The sequence below is a fragment of the Alligator mississippiensis genome, chromosome 11 (genome assembly GCF_030867095.1).
Source record: "Alligator mississippiensis isolate rAllMis1 chromosome 11, rAllMis1, whole genome shotgun sequence".
Classification (NCBI taxonomy): domain Eukaryota; kingdom Metazoa; phylum Chordata; order Crocodylia; family Alligatoridae; genus Alligator; species Alligator mississippiensis.
In genome coordinates this window covers 15895656-15919526 of record NC_081834.1, presented here as the reverse complement: position 1 = coordinate 15919526, position 23871 = coordinate 15895656, and the positions used below count along the sequence as shown (strand labels likewise).

At 44.5% G+C, this 23871-nt stretch overlaps 3 protein-coding genes across 5 annotated transcripts in view; all 3 read right to left on the bottom strand.

Moving 5' to 3' along the window:
- Positions 1 to 2005, bottom strand: part of CEMIP (cell migration inducing hyaluronidase 1) — a 141524-nt gene extending 139519 nt beyond the window's left edge. Inside the window, exon 1 of the mRNA XM_014605992.3 lies at positions 1922 to 2005. The gene's annotated coding sequence lies outside the window, so the exon portion shown is untranslated. The remainder of the gene's footprint in view (positions 1 to 1921) is intronic.
- The window catches only part of LOC102560730 (cell surface hyaluronidase), a 68472-nt gene extending 59640 nt beyond the window's left edge, over positions 1 to 8832 (bottom strand). The window contains exons 1-4 of one of the 3 annotated variants that reach the window (XM_059714608.1): positions 8322 to 8832; positions 1922 to 2032; positions 1465 to 1605; positions 720 to 1275 (exon numbers count right to left, since the gene is read on the bottom strand). In XM_059714608.1, coding sequence (XP_059570591.1) covers positions 720 to 1275; positions 1465 to 1605; positions 1922 to 2032; positions 8322 to 8802 — 1289 coding nt within the window. In that variant the 5' untranslated portion in view covers positions 8803 to 8832. The remainder of the gene's footprint in view (positions 1 to 719; positions 1276 to 1464; positions 1606 to 1921; positions 2033 to 8321) is intronic. The other 2 variants (XM_059714607.1, XM_019477577.2) reach the window with 2 other exon arrangements.
- Positions 8833 to 18334: 9502 nt separating this feature from the next.
- The window catches only part of ABHD17C (abhydrolase domain containing 17C, depalmitoylase), a 57508-nt gene continuing 51971 nt past the window's right edge, over positions 18335 to 23871 (bottom strand). Inside the window, exon 3 of the mRNA XM_006275589.4 lies at positions 18335 to 19862. Within this exon, the coding sequence (XP_006275651.2) occupies positions 19643 to 19862 (220 nt within the window). The 3' untranslated portion in view covers positions 18335 to 19642. The remainder of the gene's footprint in view (positions 19863 to 23871) is intronic.

Here is a 23871-nt window from a genome sequence, read left to right as displayed (position 1 = left end):
ACACCGTACAGTCTGGAGAGATCTGTTGCATTTGGAGAGTAAGTGTTAGAGACAGCACGTTCAAAATAAAGCTTGGCAAGGTTGGATTAAATAACACACAGCTCTACTACACAGTTCCCTTAATGACTGCTTAGGTTAATGTTTTATGCATTATGCCAATGCCCTCAGAAACATGACTTTGATTCTTGAATCTATTTGCAGAAACATGATTGTTTGGATCTTAGGGATGACATCACCCAGCTGGGTGTGAGTTTCCAGCTTTAGTTTCAGGACTGTGCTGCTTCCAAGTGAGACGGGCGCTGAGGTCAGAAGCCCTCTGAGTTGATAAGGAGTTGCTGTTGCAATCTGGAGCTGATAGCTGTCAGCCGGTAGGCAGGGAGCCGGGAGCTGTCCATGGTGGCGCTACAGGTTTTAGATGCCTGGTGGCCACGTGCACAATAACAACTCAACTGTTAGGTCTTGGCACAGACACACACACGCCCGGGCTGAGAGCCACAATGTTCATGCTTTTGAGGGAAAACCTGATCAGTTAGTTCTGGCCTGATCTCTCCTGGGCTGTCAGCCCCTAGCACTGGCTACAGGGCAGCAGCAAGTTGCGGGGGGGAAACTTCAGCTTCCTTTAAAGGGGGATGGCCAAGCCTGGCAGTGAGCACTTGCTGGGTGAATATTGCTAACCGATTCAGGGCAAATCAATGAGAGCCACAGCCCCATCCTCCTACCTGTAGCCCAGGTGTAGGATGTGCTGGCTATGAAGAACCTCCTTGAGCAGGAGCCGGGTTTCCAGGGTCAGACGCTTGGCTGCTGAATCTCCCACAGCAGCGGCCACCACCTTCCCCGGGGCTTGACTTGCCAGGAAATCCCTCAGCCTCCTGCTCTCATCTGCCCGCAGGTGGGTGTCAAAGCGATCGGCTGCCACCACCTGCCCCGTGTCCCCATCGACGACGCGCAGGTTGAGGCCACGGCTGCTCCACTGCTTCTGGGACTGGTAGGAGCCAAAGCGCAGCCCGCCTGGGTACAAGGTTTTGTCCAGGAGGGTCCAGGAGCGTGGCTTCCTGCCATGCAGCTCCAGTGTCCCCCCCGGGCCCACGCCCACGAATTTCCTCCCATAGCCTGGCACGTCCGGCCCCTCGGCGGCTTTGCCATAGAGCGAGATGGTGGCCCGGGAGCGGTAAGGGCAGCGCCGGGAGCCGATGTGCAGGGCCCCGCCGTCCTGGATGAGGATGTAGCGGGCCCTCAGCGTGATGGGCTGCTGCCGATCTGCGAAGACCAGTGTCCCTGGGAAGGGAAGGGACGGGATGGGATGGGATGGGATGGGAAGGGGGGGTGTTTAGCCAGGACCTGTTGCTGTGCCCGCTGCCAGCACACAGCGGCTGCGGACACATGCACCCGCAGCCCAGCGGGACAGGACCGCAACCCTGCCCCAGCCTCGGAGGAGGGCGCTGCCCCTGCCCCGGTGCCCCTTACCGCCGTCCTGGATGCGCAGCGAGTGCAGTGTGGCGGAGCCCTCCAGCCGCCGCGCCTCCCCGCTGCCGATGAGGGCCGGGAGCCCGCCGTCGTGCCCGGGCTGCCAGGGCGTCAGGAGCCGGCCGGGCTCGGGGCAGCCACCTGCAAGAGAGGCGCACACAGGCACTGGCCCCGGCCGCCGCCCGCTGCCCGCGCCCGCCCCCCCGGGCCCGGCTACCCACCTGCTGCTGGAGGCTCCGCTTCCCGCTGGCTCCGGGCGCTGCGCGGCGCTGCGGCTCCCCCGGCCCTGCCCTGCCCTGCCCTGCCCTGCCCCGCGCCCGCCCCGTCGGCCCGGCGCCCCCGGTGCCCCGGCGCGGCACGGCACGGCGCACGCGAGCGCTTGGTGGCGGGTCCGAGCACGGCGGAGACCTGCAGGAGAGAGCCCGCCCGCCCGCCCGCCCGCCCGCCGCCGCCTTACCTGGGGCTCGCCTGGCCCCGACGGGTCGTGCAGCCTCCTCGGGGCGTCCTGCCGGCTCTGCGAGGCGAGGCGAGGCTGCTCCGGCTCTGCGGCTCGGCTTCCCCGGCCTCCCTATTTATAGACCATAGTTGTTGCAGCCTCCGGCTCTGCCCGCGCTGTTTACACCCGCCGAGGCGCCAGGCTCCTCCCCGGCCCGTCACGCCTCCCCGCTCCGGACACGGCTCCGCGCCCGGCAGCTCGCGGGGAGCATCCCCCGCCGGCCCGGCCCCGGCCCCGGCCCCGGCCCCCGCCCCTGGGGAGGGCGCGTCCCCCCCGCGCCCCACGGGACGCGCGGTATCTGCCCGTTAACCTTGCAGGGTCCCTCTAATTGAATCCAGGGTCAGCAGCCAAGAGCCCGGCCCTGGAAAGCTGCCCCCTGCTCGAGGAGATTCCTCACAGCCACCACATCTCTGGCTGCTTTTTTCACTGCCCTGGTGTAAAGCACCCCGATAGGAAGGGCTGGGCACAAGAGGATTGAGAGCAAAGCAGATGGTGACAAGTCCCCAGACCAGGGTGGGGAGGACGCCGCGCCGAGACCCCCTGGGAAGAGAACTTGCGGCAGGCTCTCAGCAAGTCCAAGCCCCTTTCCATTTACGCTCTTGGGGTCCCAAAGGGCTTGATTCTGCTCCTGTCCATCTCAGCAGGGTTTGGGATGTCAGACGCCAGCTCCCTTCCGAAGCAGAGCTAAGCAACATGCCTCATCCACGGCACTGGAGCAAGGCGGGAGGACCGGCACTTTTAGGGAATCCGATAAGAAGCCACAAATCCATGGCCACTGACCCAGCAAGTTCCCTCCACTAATTTGACACCATCTGCTAACTTTAAAACCAACAACAATAAAAGCACTGCCTCCATCCAGAGGAGAGGGCAGCTGGAGTCAAGCTGCTAACCACAGGTAGCGCACAGAGCCAAAGCCAAGGAGGATCCCACCATGCCAAGCCAAAAGTGCAGTCTATCTGGAAGACCAAGGGGGAACACATGCGTGCCATCATCCGGTCAAACTGTTTTCAATCTGTCACCTCTGAAATATTTCTGTCACAAAACATTTTTGGAAGGATGGTGCAGGGGCCTACAGATATGTTAGCAAGTAGTAAGTCAGATAAAACATGTCGTAGGTGGACAAGGGGTAGGGCACATTATTGCCAAGGTCCATGCCAGGGACAGCAGCCCAAGGAAAAGAAAAGCCCCTTGCAGTTTAATTTCTAAACACCCCTTTCCCCTCCTAACCCCTACGTAGAGGACCAGGTTTTAAAAGTATGTGTTTAAGTTAAAAACCAAAGCAACAATTATAAAGCGTAGACTGATATACAGACAGCTCAGTACCCTCCCATTTCAATACTCCATAAGCAAAGGAGGGACACTTCAAGGTTAAGTATGAATGTGCCACCTATTTCACTACTGGATCAGTTCGCTATAGCGATTACACAAGTCTAGCACTGGCGTTTAAACATTGTTAAAGTCTTTTTATTCTTACATCAAGCAGCTTTTTGTCATTTCCCCTGTAAAAAAGCTGCATTAGTAGTATGCACTGTCAGTACTCAGAGGTCATAAGACAAAGCTGTAATCACAGATGTAACAAAACAGTGGTTAATTCAACAGGGGAGGTAACGTTTCCAGTAAAATGAATTATACCAAAGTGTTTGTTTCTAAATCTACCAATTAAACTGTCTGGATTTCTGAATTCACATGTCCTAAATGTTAAGATTTCAGACACAAGGGAATAAGAAAAATGTGGTTTCCAGAGACACTTGAACAATCCAAATGTTCTCTGCATCCTCTGACAGCCTTGTTCCCCTTTAACGGCAATGCCTACATTATAAAAATGTTTAATTGAATTAACTAGAGTTATATTCAACTGTACTTGTTACTGTAATGCATCAATACTGGAACTAAATGTAACATAGGCTTGGGTTATCACTAAGTAAGGGCCCTCAGCTACATTATCCACTAGGGCTGAAATCAGTGGACCTTGTTTTCCCAAGTAAGAATTACATGCTCAACCTCGAATTTTTAATTCCCGCATCTTGCGGATGGTGGGGTCTTCTAAGTCCTTGTTAATAAGAACAATTCAGGAGAAAAATAAAAATTGCCTACCATAACTAACAGAATACATCTCCAGACCCTTACTTTATGTACGGTTTTTCCCAAACGTACGTTCTCTCTGGAGTATTAGAAGGAGCCTGTGTCCTCCTATTGTGGTTTGATTTTCTTCCTCAAAAAAAAGCTGCCTTCAAGTGAACAACTTCAATGTCATTTTCTCCTAGCACTGAATACTTCTTAACCAGAATGTGGGCAAAATCATGGAGCCCATTAGACTAGAAGCATCTCTATGATTTTCTGATAATTCATCTGAGAAACATTAAGGAGAACACGCAACATCTATTACTACCCGTGTTTTGATGCTGGAAAGGTAAAATGATGTTGCTTTCACCCCTAGCAAGCCTCATTTTCAAGGTTATTTTTCAGTTCGGGAACAAATAAAGATTACACACTACTGCCCGATTGCAACAAGAGACATCCTGAGTGTCAGAACATAACCACATATCCTCACACCTGCATGCAGGAAATGATGAGCAATACCCCCTGTGTGAGACTTCTCATCAATATAGCCTTTCCTTCCAAAGGGACTTCATTTTACCATTACTGGTACTCTTCTCTGCCATAATTCAGCTTGGCAAAAACAAAGTTGGTGATTCTATGCTTTCCTAATGGGCCACCAGATATTAGGAAACTTTCAACAATTTAAAACCCCAGCATGTTGCAATAAGTGTTTGGGGGCTAGTGAGGAACTAACAGAAAATAGATGACTCGCCGTAGAGAAACTTTGACTACTGCATGAACCTGGTCCCCAGATACCCTACATTTCCTTTTGCTAGAGGTATAACACTCACACAGGAAAGAAGGGATGCTACTTTCTGCCAGAACTTTCCTTTCCGGTTCACTCTCTCTCTCTCAGTGGCATCCTGTTTCCTTACTATTGCTCAGAAGGAGGAAGGAAGAGCCAGGTCAATACTCACTGGTTAATAAGCAGTTCCCATGAAACAGTTTACTTAGAAATCACTTATCTAAATTAGTCCCTATAAAAACCAGCTCAGTTCAAGCCCTTGCACTTTAAATAAAAGATGAAAGCTCTGCATGAAACCAAAAGTCCAAAATCCTGCTTGCCCATGAAAGTATCATACACATACAGACAATCCTAAATAATACCTAAATGATTTGGGAGACATTATATTGTGTGCATACATGCACACACACAGTCCATATAATGTACTCACACACCTACATAGATATATATGGAGAGGCTATCAGTACTTTGATATCTGTGTTGTCCTGGGATTCTTTTTATTCTAATGATTTAAATTTGAAATCAGAAGCTAGAAAAAGGCCATTACGGGTTTCATTGCCTACAGATGCTGAATTTATGCATTTGTGATTTTAGATTCTAACGACAGGGGTCGCCCTTGCACATCAATAGCCTGCTCAGTTCCTAAAGTCTGTCTGGGGATTTCTCAGGAGCCTTCTGCATAAATGGGACATAGTAGGTCTCAATCCAGGACTGATGCTGAATTAACTGCATGTGAAGGCCACTCAAAACAGTAAACCCAGCAGAAGCTTCAATGTTTAATTCGAGTTCACTTGAGAATGCTGCCAGCGTAATGGAACACTGTTCTTTGAAAATGGATAACATAAGGCTGTATCAGATTATACGCTGCTGTTAGTTAAAAAAAAATCCTCCACACCAAAACAGATTTTCAATAGCTAATATAAAATTTCCCACTTCCCACAGGCAAATGCTATTAAATATTCAGCACTGCTTTTTTTTTTTCTTAGCACAAAATAGTATTTCTAACACAACTCTGCAAGAAAATAAATTCACTTGAGAAAAGCAGAATTCTGGAGAGAACTTCAGTTTGTTCAGATGATTGAACATTGTAGGATAGCTATCTTCTCCGGAAATGCTTGATACGATGCACTATAAATGACTACTTGTTCTGTGCTGTAGAGAAGCACAGAGGCTACCATCAGGCTTGGGAACCCATTATAATGGGCACTGTACAACCACAACCCTCCTTTTAGACTTTGACAGCTTCTCCTGTAACAGATGTCATCAACCTTTCCAAAAAAATCACACCAGTCTGACCTATGTAACCTTTCCAAAACCCATCTATCATCCCTTACCCTGACACCAGCAACAACTTCTTGCTCCTACTTACCTTCATGAATCCCATCCGACTAGGTGTTGAGCATTTTTAATTCCTACTGAAGTCAGTATTGGAATTTGTGCTGTTCAGCACTAGGGGTGTGTGAAGAGGGCCCTATTTGATTCAGATTCGATTCGTTGATTTGGATCACTGTCCCTGATTCGATTCAGCCAAATCTGAATCTGAAGATTTGATGCTGATTCGGATATAGACACAGCTTTACAAGTTTTTTCTACATACCTCGAGGTACCAGTGTGGCTCACGAGTGCTGCGATGCTGGGGCAGATGGAGCATCCCACAGGAGTGCTTGGCGGCAAACCCGGAAGTGGACCAGAAGTACTTCCAGTCCATTTCTGGGTCTGCCGGGGAGCACCCTGGGTCTCCCCCCTCCACCTCCCTGGCTTGGCAATTGGCCGCAGGGAGACTCTGGGTGGACCCCAGACCTAGGAGGCACCAGTCGCCGGGCTGGGGTGATGTAGGGGGCCCCCCTGCGCGCTCCCTGGCGGACCCGGAAGTGCACTGGAAGTGCTTCTGTTCCACTTCCAGGTCTGCTGCCAAGAGCACTGGAGACCCCCCCCGCACTTCTGTGGGACACTCCACATGCCCCAGCATCGCAGCATTCATGAGCCCCTGCTATCTAGAGGTATGTAGAAAAAACATTTAAAGTTGTCTGAATCTCCAAATCTTTCTGAACCTCTCTGAATCACAGAATCATAGTAGTAGGGTCGGAAGGGACCTTGTAGATCTTCAAGCCCGACCCCCTGCCTGGGCAGGAAGAAAACTGGGCTCAAATGACCCCAGCCAGGTAGGCATCAAGCCATTTCTTAAAGACCCCCAGGGTAGGAGCCAGCACCACTTCCCTAGGAAGTTGGTTCCAGATCCTAGCCGCCCTGACTGTGAAGTAGTTCTTATGGATGTCTAATTTAAACCTACTCTCCAACAACTTGTGGCCGTTATTCTTTGTTATCCCGGGGGGCACTAGGGGAAACAAGGTCTTCCCCAAACCCTTCTGGTCCCCCATAGTGAGTTTACAGATGGCCACCAGGTCCCCTCTCAGCCTTCTCTTGTGAAAGCTGAACAGGTTCAGGTCCCGTAGCCTCTCATTGTAGGGTCTGCCCTGCTGTCCCAGGATCATGCGGGTAGGCCCTCCTCTGGACCCTCTCAATGTTGTCCACATCCCTCTTGAAGTGGGGTGCCCAGAACTGAACACAGTATTCCAGCTGCGGCCTGACCAGTGTCATGTAGAGGGGGAGGATCACCTCCTTGGACCTACTTGAGATGCACCTGTGGATGCACGATAAGGTCCGGTTAGCCTTGCCGACCGTGACCTCGCATTGTCGGCCCATGTTCATCTTGGAGTCAATGATGACTCCAAGATCCCTTTCTGCCTCCATGCTCTCAAGAAGGGAGTTTCCCATCTTATAAGTGTGCTGCTGGTTACTACTGCCCAAATGCAGCACCTTGCACTTGTCAGTATTGAAACGCATCCTGTTTTTGTTAGCCCACCCCTGCAACCTATCCAGGTCTTTCTGCAGTCTTTCCCTCCCTGCTAAATCAATTCGGAGGGTTCTGATTTGATTCGGAGAGATAAAGAGTCCTCTGAATCTATTCAGATTTGGAGATTAGACCACCAAATTGGGCCGAATCTCCGCCAAATCGAATCAGGGACCGAAGCTTTGCACAGCCCTACTCAGCACAGAGTAGGCAACATTCTGGGCCTGTAACGATGAGCATTAGGCCCAGCTTTGCTAGACCATAGCAGAACATGTGTAAGCATCTCCTTTTGGACTGTGTATGATCCTGTCCTCCAATAGCAAACCGTGCTTCCCAAAAGGACAGAACAGCCCATAAGCCCACTATGGCTATGTCATACAAAGGAATAAGAAGTGTATACACTGTCCAGCACAGAGCCTGGGACCTGTGCTCCCACTGAAGCACAAAGAGTTAGCATAACAAAACAGGGTCTTTCATATGGCAGGGAATAGAAAAAAGCGAGATGGATGGATGGCCAAGAAGTAATGTCAAAAGAGAGAATGCCAGTGCTTAGGAGCTGCCATTTTGATCAGTTATAAATAATTTATAACACAAAGGTGGTAATATCAATATAACCAGAAAACAACATAGGACACAGGAAACTTGCATTCTCCTTATATACCTACCGCTTTCTTTTATGTCAGGTTTTTGCACCATTTTCCTTGTGGTTTCCTTGGGTAGAACCATTTGCTTCTTTAGCAGTGAGAAGGCCTTGGATTGCTGGGCTTCAGCCAATACTCCCACGTCCCTGAGACGTTTAAGTACTTGGGATAACAACAAGGGCTTCAGCTTGGATTGCAACAGCTGGAGAGGGTCGATATGAATTTTAGGTGGGTTGATTTCTTCATCACAGTCACAGAAGCGGAATATATTCCAAGCCAGACCAGGTCCAAAGGCATCCATTAGAACATATCTGGAAAGCTTAAGGAGTACATCACAAGATATCTGCTCTCTTTTCAATTTCTGGGTCAAGTTCGGATTTGTTACCAGCCGCCTTCTTTCCTCATGACTTACAAAAAAATTATTTCTAAATAGGCTGGAGAGCTTATAAGAGCCAGTAGTCCCTGGGAGAATTGTCTTACTGTGAAACAGTCCTTCATAATCCATATCCCACAAAGAGGTGTTGGGATTCAGGCTAGGTTCTGAAATAATCATAAATACAGTATAAACCTATTAAGCATAACCACAGAACACGTATCCTTTTTAAAAGAAATAAACTTGCTAGAAGGAAATATTTAAGACTGTTTCACTGTATCAGTGAATATATTTTAGTTTAGTGTACTGAAAATGTATTTGGCAGGCTTATTGCATGTGTTAATAAACCAAATTAAAAGAAGATTATCCGATAGCATATTTTAGCTACTGAAAGTTACAATTTTACTCTTTTCAGAGACTGTAATCTAAGGACCATTTTGCATACTGTTTGGCCTAAACTAGTATTTTACACTAGTTGTTCTTTCTAATTTCAATGTATTTTATAGCATCTGAACCCATGACCACGGGAATGCATTCTAGTCCATATAATTTCTACAAGATATAGTGACATCTCCCAAAGACCACAACTGGATCACATCTGAGTGGCTGTAAGATAAAATGAGCTCTTGTCTCTCATAGCTGAACAGGGGGAAAAAAAACCTTTTACCCCCTTTCATGGCCTACAAGGATGCTAGGTCCAGATCTGATTCAAGTCCCACTCAGGTATGTTGTCATCTTTCCGTAGTTGGGTAGGACCCCACTCTCCAGATAAGTCCCCTGGAGGCAATGAGCAGAATTTGGCTCCACTCCATTACCTTTTGCTTCTCAGCTAAAGCAACTGGCTTGAAACATGAGGTCAGACTGAACCTTTTCAGACTGTGATAACTGACTTCACCCTGGAGCAAGAGGAGACCAGGAAGGAAGAGCTGTGATCCCATGAAGCTTTCCGTGTTTGCTTTGGAAATAGAGCAGTTACATCCTGCTCCATACTACGGGCTATGACTAAAGGCTCTATTTAGTCCCTTCGGAATAACCAATAACATAATTCAATGTGACAAAAGGTGACAATAAGTCACAATAAGTCACAATAAGTGACACATCTTGGGAGAGGGAAATCATTGCAGATTACTGCACTATTTAAAATGAATAAGGAAACCAAACCACCAACTGCATCACACCAAAAACAACTAAATAACTATGCAGTTTTTAAATACTCTATTTTCTTGCATACAACACACCCCCATTGAAAACATGCCTCTTGGTTTTTTGGGAAGAAGAATGCAGAAAGAAAAGATTTTTCTGGAGGCATGGTGGACTATGTGACACAGAATAAATACATCCTCCTGGGAACACCGAGTGTCCAGGGCGTGTGTCATCAGGAACTCCTGGGGCCAGCTGCCTTACCCACAGCATCTCCTGGGATGCTACATGCCCTGGACACTCTGTTTCCACAAGGACTTACTCTAAGTCACATAAGAGCCCCAGACACAGACCACTGAGGCAGCAAGAGCAAGACTGTTCGTTCTTTACTGTAGGCAGTTCCTGTAAATTGTGTTGTTTCCATATCACAAGCCTTGTCAAGATACTACCAGTTGTTACATTGCTCAGCCGATTGCTATGGCTGTGAGGATTAATACAGAACTCCGCCACCTTGGCAGTCACCTTTGCAGCTGCCTGCCATGTACAGTGTCTCCAGGACTGCTTCCTTCCCAACTAAGAAACCAGATTTACTGCTTAAAACATGCACTCCAATTTGGGGGGGCTGATTTTTGGGGGGGAAGAGGTGCATGTAATAGGTCAGAAAATACAGTAGGGGACAAAGGTAAATGCTAGAGATCATGCCCTGAGAAACCTGGAATGTGCCCATAGCATCCCTACCCACACTTTCCTTTCTTTCCTCTGTATACACATCTGAAGGAGATGGCAAGATTTTAAGCATTTGTGTTGACTGAAAAACCTTCTCTGTGCTCTTGCATGTTTTAGTAGCTTCAAATGATATTAATTTGATTTCAAGATAATGGTTAATATCCCTGGCTCATTGGATTGGATTGTGGCATGAAAGGGAACTCAGCCTCTCATCAGGTGACTAGCCTGCCTGTTATAGCCACACTAATTAAAGTGATATAAAATCGTTAATTTTACAATTTAATATGCCTATTCAGGGCTAGAGTTTCAAAGCTGTGAAATATAACTCATTATTTCATACCTGCAAAATTTGACTGTTTTATTAGGTGGTCGTGGGGAATGTCATCATAATAAATCATACTTTGCTTTTCTATTCCATTTTTCATGAGGCAAATGTTGCTACATTCAAACTCATAAATCCCTGGTGCAATAAAATAACATTTTACAGACAGGCAGACCAAAGCAGAAGGAGGTAAAATAACATGTCCAACTTTATATAATAAAGTCAGTCCAGGAGCCTGGTATAGACCTCAGCTGACACTCAATTACCCTATTAATTGTATGCATGATTCCCACTAAAGCCAAATGAGATGGCTGATCGGTCCATAAGAAGCCAGAATCCCAGTCCCCTCTTCTAACCAGTACTGGCTCCATCCAGAACTCATTGTTTAAATGGAGAACTTCCCATTAACTTCAAAGGGCTTTAGATCAGAAGCCAGTGTTTTGCAGCCTTGATATCATAGCAGTGACATGACTTAAATCATAAGCAATATCAAGGTTTCTAGCAGGTTTTCATGCTTCAATTATGATTTGGATTTACAAAAATAAAATGAGAGGGATTCTGTCAGCCAGGACTATCATTTACATTTTGTCTCAAAAGCTAGATCCCCAAATAAATTTAAAAAAATCCTGAGTAATGGAAGAGGAAACTAACTCAGCTGCAGAGGAATGCTCCACGACGTGACTTCAGAAGTCACAATCCCACTACCCTGCACAACTATGTCTGGAAATCAAACTGAACCTTGAAATACAATTTTTCTTTATGTTTAAAGTAATGTTCAGCCCCAAACACTAAATTTATTTACCTGTCTCCAGGACAGTTACAGCATAAGCAGTGGTGCAAAGCTTATTTTTGTTGAGCAGACAACAGATTAAACAGCCTTGCCTAATGGGATGGAAATGTCAGCCTGTCTCATCAATATAATACATTCGGCCTAGTGCAGTTTAACCTGACTTGTGTGATTCATGCCCAAAAGTCTTGGGCAAGAACCACAGTCATGGTCCAAGTACAGACAGCACAAGTGGGATGGCAAAAGCGAGAAGGCAAACATGATTCCAGTGCTGTTTTGTGCAGGTAAGTCTTCTTGCACTATGTTAAAGCAGCCTCGTGACATACACTGCAATAATTCTAGTTGACAATTGGATCAATGGACACAATAGGCCAAAAATGCAACCTAGCATCCATATGGTGCCTGGACAGCCCACGCTTTCCTTGCTATGCTGGCAGCAGATACAGTAGGAAGTGGGCCAGCTCCTGTGATGGTTCTGGACCAGGCATTACGCTTCCTCTCAGGTACGTTTTCCTTTGCAGGACCAGTTTATAGCCAGACTGTGCTAGAAGAATATGGTTCTCTGTAAATAATATGGTTGTCTGTAAACCATTAGCAAGAGTCTTAACCCATGCAGAATATTCTTCTGCTGTATTACTTTAAATTTGTTGACATTTTCTTGAAACATTTTTTCCAGTAAAAAAAATTAAAATAAAAAAAAATTCACCCCAAAGGAAATTTCTTACAGCGAAGTGTCAATTTGTTGAACTGATTGAAAAACAAAACAAAAGAAATGTAAACCTAAAAGGAGTTATTTTTTACAGAAACCCAAACATTTTTAATGAAACCTGTACATAAAATAAAAATATTTTCATGGGATAATTTTCCTGACCAGCTCTTATAAATAAACTTGTTTAAAGTACACAGAGATATTTGGATAGACTGCGCTACTGATTTTTCCCAAGCATTTCAGTTGAAGGGTCAGACTATGAATTTCTTTTCCTGTTATTATTACCACTACTACTAAAAATCTTCTAAAAAATCATAGATAATAAATCACCTAAAACTAAAGTCAGCCAGAAAAAGATCCTAATAAGGAATCGTGGTTTAATTTTTAAAAAGAAGTAGAAAAAACACCAGCAGTGCTGACCATCTATCAGGACTAGGACTGGAAATAAATGGAGAGAAGTATATTAACAACCCTGTGTAATGTTTATGTTGAAGCTCAGCTGATATTATACGTTAGCTGATAACAAATAACATTATTTATTAGTGAGACCTGAGGAAAGGTGCTGCGATACCCAAAGCTTGTCTGTCTATCCCAATCATGCAACCGGTCCAATGCAAGGCATCGCTTGCAAGAATTCGGGTCTCTAATATGATTTCACTCACTTTCCAAGGGCAGAAAAGTACCTGCAACTCTCAAAAGAGTAAAAGAGAGAAATATGAACATATTGAGCAGAGAAACATCCAGCATTTGCACTAGGTCTTTTCCTAGCTACTAAGATACGGATGGGGGAAAACGAACAGCTGTCACTACAGCATTCCCATCCTGATGTGCACTGTGCAGGTGGGTAATCACCAGTTTGCACTTCTGAATGGAGGAAAAACAGGACTCGGGGGGAGTCAAGGAGAGTCCTCCCCCTGCCTGAAAGACGGGGGAGCCCCTGCCCCGCCCCGCGGGTACTGACGGGCTGCGCCGGCGGCGAGGGGCAGCAGGAGCAGGTGGGCGAGCAGCCAGGCGGCGGCGGCGGCGGCGGCGGCGGCGAGCCCTGCTTTCCTCCTCCTCCTCCTCCTCCACGTCGTCGGCCGCGCGGGACCTGCGGGGCACACGGAGGCTGGGCGCGCGCGGGGCTCGGGGACACGACGGGACGGGAGGGGAGGCGGGTCCGGCCTTACCTGGCTCCGCTCCGCCCGGCAGCATCGCGCGGCCCCGGGCGCCCGGCGCAGCCGCAGCCACGTGGCGCCGGGCAGCGCCCGTCCGTGCGGGGCTGCTGGCAGGGGCAGCCCCCACCGCGAGCCGGCGACACTCGTGCCTGCCGCCCGCCGCCCGGGATGCGGCTGGGCTCAGCCCAGAAGGGGCTTTTCAGCGGGCTCCTCCCGGCCAGGTCAGGGCTGGGCCCGGCGGAGCCCAGCCTTTGACATCCCTCTGGTGACATGCGCCGCCCTGACCCCCACCTACAGCAGGGATGTCCCTTTGCCAAGCAGGGGCAGCGGTGCAGTGCGATTCACTGCAAGAGTTTATACAAGAAACCCCGTCCCAGCCAGTGTCCAGCACTTAAACCGGCTCCTCTTGCTGCAGAAAGGTATGAAAGGCTCTGGCCCCCAAGGACAGAATATTTCCAAAGGACGCAGAATACCCCCCACCCCACCCAGTCTGATTTTATGATGTGCCATAAACTGTTCTGGCTACAAATGCAACCAAGTACATGTCTGGTTTCCTAAAAGAAGTCCTCTTTTGCTCCATCCGTTGCACAAACACAGCAGTGTTCGGCTGGGGAGGGAGCGTCCAGCACGCTGAGCTGGCTTGGGTGAGCGAGAGCTTATTTTAATGGGGACAGGATAAAACTCGAAATTGGAAGAGCTGTTCAACACTGGAGACGGGGCACTGGTGGGGGAAACCTGCGTTCAGTGGGAGCCGTGAGATTACAAGAACAGATTTGAAAAAAATGTTCTGGATGGAAATAAAGATCAATGCCCAAGGAATAATCTTCAGAAAAGGAGAGTGAACAGAAAATGGAAACCGGAGGCTCTGGGTATAGCATCAATTAGACAAGCAAATATGGTGTTGAGGTTGTAAACAGAGGTCCACAGTGCTAACCTGAACTGAGTTTTTAATGTTTGGAGAAGCAATGCCTCAGCGTCTTGGCTAAGATTGCCACTAATTAATTATAGGAAAGACCTGGAAGAACTGGGAAAACTACAGCAGAATAATATTGTAGAGTAAAGGATGTTCTTGGGTAAAAGCTAGATCACTTGCACTTATAATCATTGTATGAGATGCTAGAATGGCATCTGATCAGACTCCTACATGCAGCCTGGTAAGCCCCTAACCAAAAAGAAAGAAATATATTAAATTCAAATAAGCAACAGATGCCACTTGCTAGCTTTTTATACCCCATAATTCTACTTTAGAACCAAATCTAACACAGCTGCCCCACAGAAATGCAGAAGCAGCATCCACATAAAAAGGTGACAGTTTGTTAGGGATCATTTATACTCTTAAAAGATAAACTGAATCCCAAAGGTGGTTTACCAAAGTGTAAATATCATCAGTTATTAATTTGCAAAGTAACATTTTGGTAGCCCTAATCCTGACTCTGCTGCCATATTTAAGTGCAAAATTGTACTAAAAATCTGATTTGAAATGTTGCTGTGATGGCATGGATCTTTTGTCACAGTTTAGTAGAAGTCCATTGATAATGTTTTTCCTGAAAATCCAGAATATTTAATACCTTAATTCAAAACTCCTCCTCCACTGTATCATCTTATACCACCTTTGATCCAGAAGATCCTGTTGTTGAAGTTATTCTCTTCCATGAAAACTGAGATCTGGAAAGCTGCTTTTCTATAAGCTATTTGAGTCAGCTGTAAGATTTTAATTAACAATACTTCTGAGATCCTTATGCATCAGTTTTTAATTGGCAAAAGGCTTTTCAGTGCTTGAATATAAAAGTCATTCCTCCAAAATTAGAGGATGTTACTTCACAGTTTAGTAGATGAAGACTGTTCTGTATGTATCATATATGGCTTTTCATGAAATAATTTGAAAGCATCACAGAAGACTTTGCTCATAGGATTTATTAAGGGGGAACCTAAAGAAGTGAAGCTTCTTCAAGGGCTCTAAATGAATACGTGAATAAAGTGAATTGAAGGAAGAAGGAAACAGTTTAGGACATCGATACTTAATTTTTTAGCCTTGTGGGCCAGATAAGTGGCATGGGGCCAGTCCGTGGGCACCTCCTCCCACCTCCTGCTCAGCTGCTTAGTCTGGCCCACAGACTGGGTCCAGAAATTTGACAGCAAGGGAGTAGTAATCAGCTGCCACTGCTCCCCTACAACCAAATTTCCAGACCTGTGGGGAGCCCTGGGGTCCAAAGACACAGCTCTGCAAACCAGGGGCTGAGCACCTCTGGTCTAGGACTTTGAATGTGAACACTGCAGTACTCTTTTCTAAATAGACAAAAGTTTAGATATATTAATGAAATACAGATAATATGAAATGATACATACATTGATGCGACCAGAGGAACATAAAGGGACCTGTAAGTATCAAAGATTAGCAAAAAAAAAAAAAAAAGGCAAATAAAAAGCTACTACATCTAAAGACGCATTTGTGGTGCCAAAAAGGCCAGTGCAAGAGTCCATTGTGGGGTTGAATTATATATGCAGAGATGTCATTTGGGCTGATGTGACTACACCTGGATTACTGAATTCAGCACTGGTTTCAACCACCAAAAAAGCTATTGACAAAATGAAGCCAAGTCAAAAGAGCAACAAAAAGAATGAGTGAACTAGAAGAACTGATTTATAAAAGGAAGATTAGAAGAACCAAATAGAGCTTGTCTAAGCAATAGGTAAGATCGCTATCCTCACCGGCAGTGGGAAGGCAACACATTCTACGCTAAAGTTTGAAAGGTGATCCAAGGGGCTCAGCACTTCCTGAGAAATTAGGCCTGTCTGTTGCCTCAATGGGGCACCTATACAAGGAAGAGACTACCAGAAATCAGTAGTCACTTTGCCTATCCCTACAGCTAACTACAGCGTGTGCACCAGGAGCACGACTTATTGCCAGGTCCCATTATTTTTAATAATGGGAGTGAATTCAGGTAAGAGACACCACCCCTGGGGAGGGAAAGGAATTATAGGTTGCATAGAGGAGTACAATGGAGACAAGACATGCTCACACATGAAGCTGTCAAGCTGAAACAAAAGAGATGAAGTAGAATCTCCAGACAGCATGTGACAAAGGGCACGGCTGGAAGCCCCATTCTTTTCGGTATTTAAAATTAAACTGAACAACATATATTGCAAGGAATCAGATCATGGGGACGGGGAGCTGTATGACCTAAGTGACCTTTTACCTTCTTTAATTTCTGATTCAGGAACTACACTGAAAATTCCAATTTTCATTAGTTGCTCTGGCTGTACTGCTGTAAGGTAAAATACTACTTTAGCAAAATGCCTAGCATGAGCAATGTCATTGGGTGTGTCAATAATTATTGCATACTAAAAATTGAGGTGATCCATTTTGTGACTTATCTGTAACCCCTGTCAGTGAGCAGGTTATAAAGACATGGTTTGACACTTAGACCCGCCAATGAGCGGGTTGTAGAAGGATGTGGTTTGACACTTCAGACCTGTCATGAGTGGGTTGTAGAAGGATTAAAGTCTGGCACTTCAGACCCATCAGTGAGTGGGCTTTGTAGAAGAATAGGGTTTGGCACTTCAGACCTGTCCGTGAGTGGAAGGATATAGTTTGATACATCAGACCCATCAATGAGCACAGTGTAGAAGGGTGTGGTTTGACACTTCAGACGTGTCAGTGAGCAGGTTGTAGAAGGATGTGGTTTGACACTTCAGACCTTAGTCAGCAGGATGCAGGTGGATATAAATGAAGATGATGATTGGATGCTGGTATGCTGCAGCCTGTGATTGCAAAGGTTATTTACCACCTCAGTAAGCCACGCGGAAAAAATAACCATACCACAAATAAGTTGTAAAACATGATTGGTTCACTCTCAAAACCACAGTAACATGATTTAGTGTTCGATAGAATGTAAAACGTGTAAGCAACTGTAGGTTTGTTGGTTGTAGCCGTGTTGGTCTAAGGACGTAGGCACACCAAGGTTCTTCGGGTAAATGTGATATCTTTTATTAGACCAAACTAAATAGTTAGAAAAATTGTTCTTCACAAGATTTTGGGCACAAACACTCTTCTTCAGGCATACTGATTAGCAGACTCTCGATATGCCTGAAGAAAGGTGTTTGTGCCCAAAAGCTTGCAAAGAACAATTTTTCCAACTATTTAGTCGGTCTAATAAAAGAGATCACGTTTACCCAAAGACCCTTGTAAGAAACTATAGCAAATATGAAGTGCCGGAATTTGCCTGTCAGTGCTTAACATCCTGCCAAGCATTTCTCATGAGATCTCCAGGACGCTTGGCCAGCAGACTTTGGAGATCCTGACACTGAAGTCCTCCACAACTTGCAATTGTGCCACTGCAGTATGTAACGTTATGCTGTGTATGCGGTGTATTAAGCTTGTAGTTTGTTCATAAATAAAGCCAATTACCAGAATAGTTCCTTGGTCTTAATCACTACTTCATCCACCAATCCCAACGTTATTCCCAATATTCCCAAGAGCACTACTCAGAAACAAATCTCAGAAACAGCGTATACACCTGCAGTGCTAACATTAGTCATTTGCATTCCTTTCACAATATCTCATGATTCAAATACTTTTCCTAGTCCATGAGTCAGAATTTTCAATATTTAAATAGTAATTCAGAACCACTAACCAATATAATCAAATTACATTTGAGTTGTATACAAAGTTAAATCGATAGGCATATTATACCTCAGGATTAGTTTTAAACATTAAGATACAAGGTTAGATTGGATTTTTCTCTTTAAAATATTTTTTGCCATACTTTGCTTTTGCTCAATTTGTATGTAAGAATTAGAGCACAAATGAGATTCACAATTAATATGATCTAATCCATGCATCCTTTATTCCATTACAACCACTGTGTTGCATTCCAGCAACAGGACACAAACTGCAATCAACCGCAATCAATTTTTACAACAATCTGAGGCTTACAGTACATTTAAGGCCTTTAAATTTGGAAAAAATTAGACCTATGCTACTAGTGTAACAATTTTTAGTGTCTTGCATTTCTGATGCATATTCTGTGCGATTCCAGTGTCAAATAATCAAATTCTAAACTAAAAAGGTCAGTTCAATGAAAATTTAGTTACATAAATTCATCAAAACATAAATGTGTAAATTTTTTTGTCCTGGAAACGTTATAAAACTTTTAATAGCAAAATAATATAGGGATAAAAACTTATTTAACAAAATGTATTCAATCATATACAAACCAGAATTTTGCAGTTTATTGTAACTAGGCTTAAATTAAAACTACCAATTAAGAATCTATGCACAATGTAAATTCAAATATGTACAGTACTTTTAAAAAGTCTACAGGAATGCTTTACAGAAGGAAATGTCTGTTATGGCTCTTATTCAGACCATCTGAATATTAAAATGAGTTTTCTAGTAGTAAATTTACACATTTATTTTTTTTAAACAAAAACAATTTAGCATTACTTTTCCTTGCAGATATTCCAGTTATACAGAAAATTGAGAGGTTGTTACAGAATTTAGCCCCATGTAGTAGTAGTTCATGTGGTTTGTTTTTTTCCAGGGAAGAGTAGAACATTTCAAATAATTTACTTGGGAAGATCAGTAGGTTAAGAAAAGAACACTAAGAGGGAAAAAAAAACCCCAAAAACTTCATCACAATAACTTTCCAGTTACAATACCACAGCTAGAAACTTTACAAAGAAAGTACTCCCTTAGATTGAACCCACAAATTGATTGTTCAGAACAAGCTGTAGTTCATAACAGATGTGTTCCAAATGTTGACAACACTGAAAAAAGTCTTGTAGGACAGAATTATAAATGATTAGAAGTAAGGTAGAGAAAACTGACTTTAGAATATTAATACAGCACTAGGTAAAAAGTGTCCCCATAATCAGCTAGTATTCCCACTTCCTCCAGGGTAATGAAGCTAAAAATTGTTGGAATTACAGTAGTTGACCATATTGTGTGCATTAGTAGAATAACTTCCTGATATAAAAGACAAATTTCATCAGATGTTTGATTAGAACACCCTAAAGTAAAGGGCATTTCTTCATAGTATAAAGCTATTACAGCTATCCAGTTAAAGCATGTGCAAAAACAGGTAATTTCTTCCATTCACAGTAACTGAGGTAAGATCAAGTAGGCTTCTTCAGGAGTTGGGGAGTTCATGAGATATGAACTGTTTTAGTCTTTCTAGATATTGTGCATAAAGCTCTATGTCATTATGCCCAGCCCCCTCGACCCAGAGGGGCTCCACTGCTCGGGGACAGCGCTCGTACATCGCCAGGCCATGGGAGAAATCTATTACCTCGTCTTCAGTACCATGAATGACCAACACAGGAGAAGTTACTTTAGAGATCTTGTCAATGCTGAGGAACAAAAAAGAAAAAAAATGTTACTCTGAGTTTGTTATTGCAGAGGTTAAAATGCAAAGAAAACATGCTTAATTGTGGACAAATAACCCAATTACTGAATGCTGCATTTTTCAATGGATGCAGCACTTATGAAAGGTGACTGAAATAAGAATTATGCTCATCTACAAGGTAGGTAAAGCACAGGTATGTGTCAGTTCAAGCTGCCCTGGCATCACCATCATGCCATCAGTCTAAAAGGGCAAGAGGTTTTCAGCCCACTCTCTCACCCATTCAAGGTGGATACCTTTTTATTCAAAACTGAGCTGAAGCTACCCATGCATTCCCACAGAAACAGAACCTAAGATACTACTAACTAAACCTGCGTTTGAACAAATGACCTCAAGGCAAATAAGATCCCAAGTAGCACATTAGTAATCTAGAGCCAGATTTCTTAAATCAGTTTTAATTAGATGGCCATTATGAAAAAAGTTATGGAAGCACATTATGCTATTAACCCTAGAGATTAACACTGCAGATTTTTAAGGACAGATCACTGAATACTATTTATATTGCCTGCTAAATTAACCAGTACAGCTGCACAAATTGTGTAATAACTCAAAAAGACATTCAACATGTTATTTTTTACTTAAAAACAGGTTATGAAAAAGTCAATAATTCAGTTATGTTCAAATAAGTTAAAATGTAAATTGAAGCAAGAGGATTTCACATGTATTTCAGCATTTAGTATAATTTGGGATACTAGGTGACAGCTGTTGGAAACCAAATTTTGGTTTGTTTTAAAGAAGTACTGAAGTATAGAAACTAGATAACTATAAAATGCAGAAGTGTCATGTCACTGAAATAAGTTATATTTCATTTTTGGAATTCAGATCAGGTTTAGATATGGATATATATACTTTAATGTAAAAGAGGCATGGCAAAATAAAGTATATAATTCTTTATTAGTATCCCCAAATGAATACTGTAGTTAAGTAACAACAGGAAGTAAGCAAACTAGGGTGTCAATTAAACTTTTTTAGAAGGTAGTCACTAACTATGTGCTACAGAGTAAAAATTATGTAACATGACAGACATGCTATCTATGTACATGTGTTATATACACAGAAGGCTTTTTCTGCATAATTTCAATGGCTAAGTCCTAAACTCGTTTATTTTTAGGAAGCTGGGGAACCCTCATCACTGCAGCATTCAGAGAACTAACATTTCTTCACCTTGAGTCCTAGACCATTAGAGCTAAATAATATTTGTATTTGAGCAAAAAAACAGCCTGGAAAGCATCCCACTGCCAACTCAGCGATTTGGAAGGTGGTATTTAAAGCTGCACATTAGCCTTACTTAGTATTCTTAGCCACACCACTCTGCAGCTAGGAAAAAAAGGTCTACAGAGACTACATTCTCATGGCATCCCAACATAAAATGCACATAATGACAATTCACCGGAGGTGTACCAAGAAATATTTTGTCTCCTACAGTGAAACCAGACAGCTGAGCCTTGCATATTCATGAGAGCCCACAAACGTTTGTTTTCACTGTTTTAAGTGTAAATGAAGTTGGACTAACAGCAAGGAGCAGCTCAGGTGGTTAGCAGCAAAATGCTGCACGCTCTCTCTGCTGTCAAGCTTCACAAAAAATAAATAACGAGAAGGGTGTTTAAACTGTCGTTTGTCTTGGCTTATTTCAGCTACCCAACCTTGTGAAGAAAGCTGTTTTCAAAACTTTGCTTTCTCTCTGCTAGGAACATTCCCTTTAATTGTAAATATCACGTATTTAAAGACCAGGAAGAACGATTCACAAGTTTGAGCACAAAAAAATTCCACTTTGGTGAATTCAGTTTGAATTTGATGAGTGTACCAAGCACAAGGGCTTGACATACAGGAGCCAAAACTGTAGAAGCCTGAGGTTTTTATGAACGGCGTCTCAGGATGGCCCCACTCTGCACCCGTATGTAAACTGTTTCTGCCTCTGTGCCCACTCTGTGATTGCCAACTCAGTCCTGCAGAACTAAGAGCCGTTCTCAGCCTTAAAACCAGCTCTGATATTATCATACAACAGACTGATAAGGGTTGGGGGCTGCCACTTGTCACAGACAAAACTGTACCTATGAGAAGCCAAGAGAACTTTCCAACACTGAATTTTAGCAACTCCAGACAGAGGATCCCACAGCACAACAGCAGGAGGAACTAAAAACCAAAAGAAGCTACCTCTGGAAACACAGGAAAGGATTCCACCTGCCAGGAAACTGGACCAAGCAACACGGCAACCCAGGACGTTATTTTGTCTCTGGCACTGGTACCATCACGGGAAATTTCTGGCCGCTCCCATATACCAGCTTTTTGAAAGACACCACAGATTTCTTAAAGAAACTGCACTCCATTTACAAGCTCCCAGTAAATGCTGTATTAGCTAACATGGATGTCACATCTCTGTACACCAACATCCTCCATGAGGACAGGGATAATGTTCTTCGTGGCCTGTAATCCAACAAGAAAACTACTTCCCTTTCCATCACACTCTCTCACTTTGTCCTCATACAAAACAATTTCAGATTTGAAGACACCCTATAGCTACCAATGAATGGCGCTGCCATGGGTACGTATATGGCACCCCAATATACCAACATACTTAAGACATATCCTGGAGTCCATGTCCTTCTCAGCTGCCCTCTCATTCCCTCGTATACCTCAGGTACATATTATGAAGACGTCATTGATGGACACATGGGAAGGAATCTGTAGAGAAATTTAACCAGGACTTCAACAACTTCCACCCCTCCATCAAACCAACTTTGAAATACTCCACCCAGCAGATTCATTTCCTAGACGCTACAGTGAAGGTTTGCAACAGCCACACTGCATCATGTACCAACCGATCCCCACAGCTACCTTCACGCCACCAGCTTTCACTCTAAGTATACCACTATAGCCACTGTCTGCAGCCAAACACTACGTTACAACAGTTTCTGCTCTGATCCTGGGATGAACACCAAGGTGAACACCTTAAAGATCTGGACCAATGATTCCTACAATTACAATACAGTCCCAAAACTGTAGCCACTCAAATCAACAATGCCAGACTCAGACATTACTTCCACCAGCTACCAGCCCTGGAACAAAGACAACAATCACCTACAGTCCCCAGCTTGAACACCGCAGAGTTCATTAAATGGCCTCCAAGCCCTCCTGGAACAGGATGATCATCTCAAGATAGTCATGGGGGACAAATCTGTCCTGCCTTATAGCCAGCCCCCCACAACCTCAAAGGAAATCTCTTAAGCACAGGACTAACTCATTCTCATCCTCACCAGAGCATCAGGCCTTGCAGTGGACCCAAATGCCTGCTGTGCCCCCACATCAATACAGACTATATCACTGCTGGACTGAATGACAAGGAGTACAACATTTGAGGTTCATCCACCTGCAAGTCTACTAATATCACATATCACCTCCTTACAATGCCCTTCTGCAGTCTACATCGGGGTATAGGGGGCAATTTGAATATGTAAAAACGAAGAAACACTGATCTGATCCCAGCTGCAGAACGGCACAAAGGCCGCGGCAGAACACCTGTAAGCAGTGGAGTGTCCGGAAAGGTTCTCAGGCAGCAACATTTTAAAAACCAGTCTAGGAACAGGAAAGTGTGAAACAAGAAATCATCCCCAAACTGGATTGTATTAAGTATGGTTTGAAAAGGGACTATAGACCATCCTCCCGTCACCTGGATTAGTTTTCACGACCCCTTTGTTCTTAGGTTCTTTGCTTGTATGCCCCTCCCAGCACCATCCCCCTCTCCCCTTCCTCTCCCTCCTCTTTTCCCACCTTTTGTATTTAAATCACTTAACTCCAGTTTATACCATGCACTGTGTTTGTCCTTTCACAACATCTGATGAAGTGAACTCCAGTTCACAAAAGCTTGTGCTCTATGCATCTCATTTAATCTATGTGGTACATATCTACCCTGCCGTACATCTCCTTATAACCCTCTTTTTTAAATGTTAAGTTGCTGT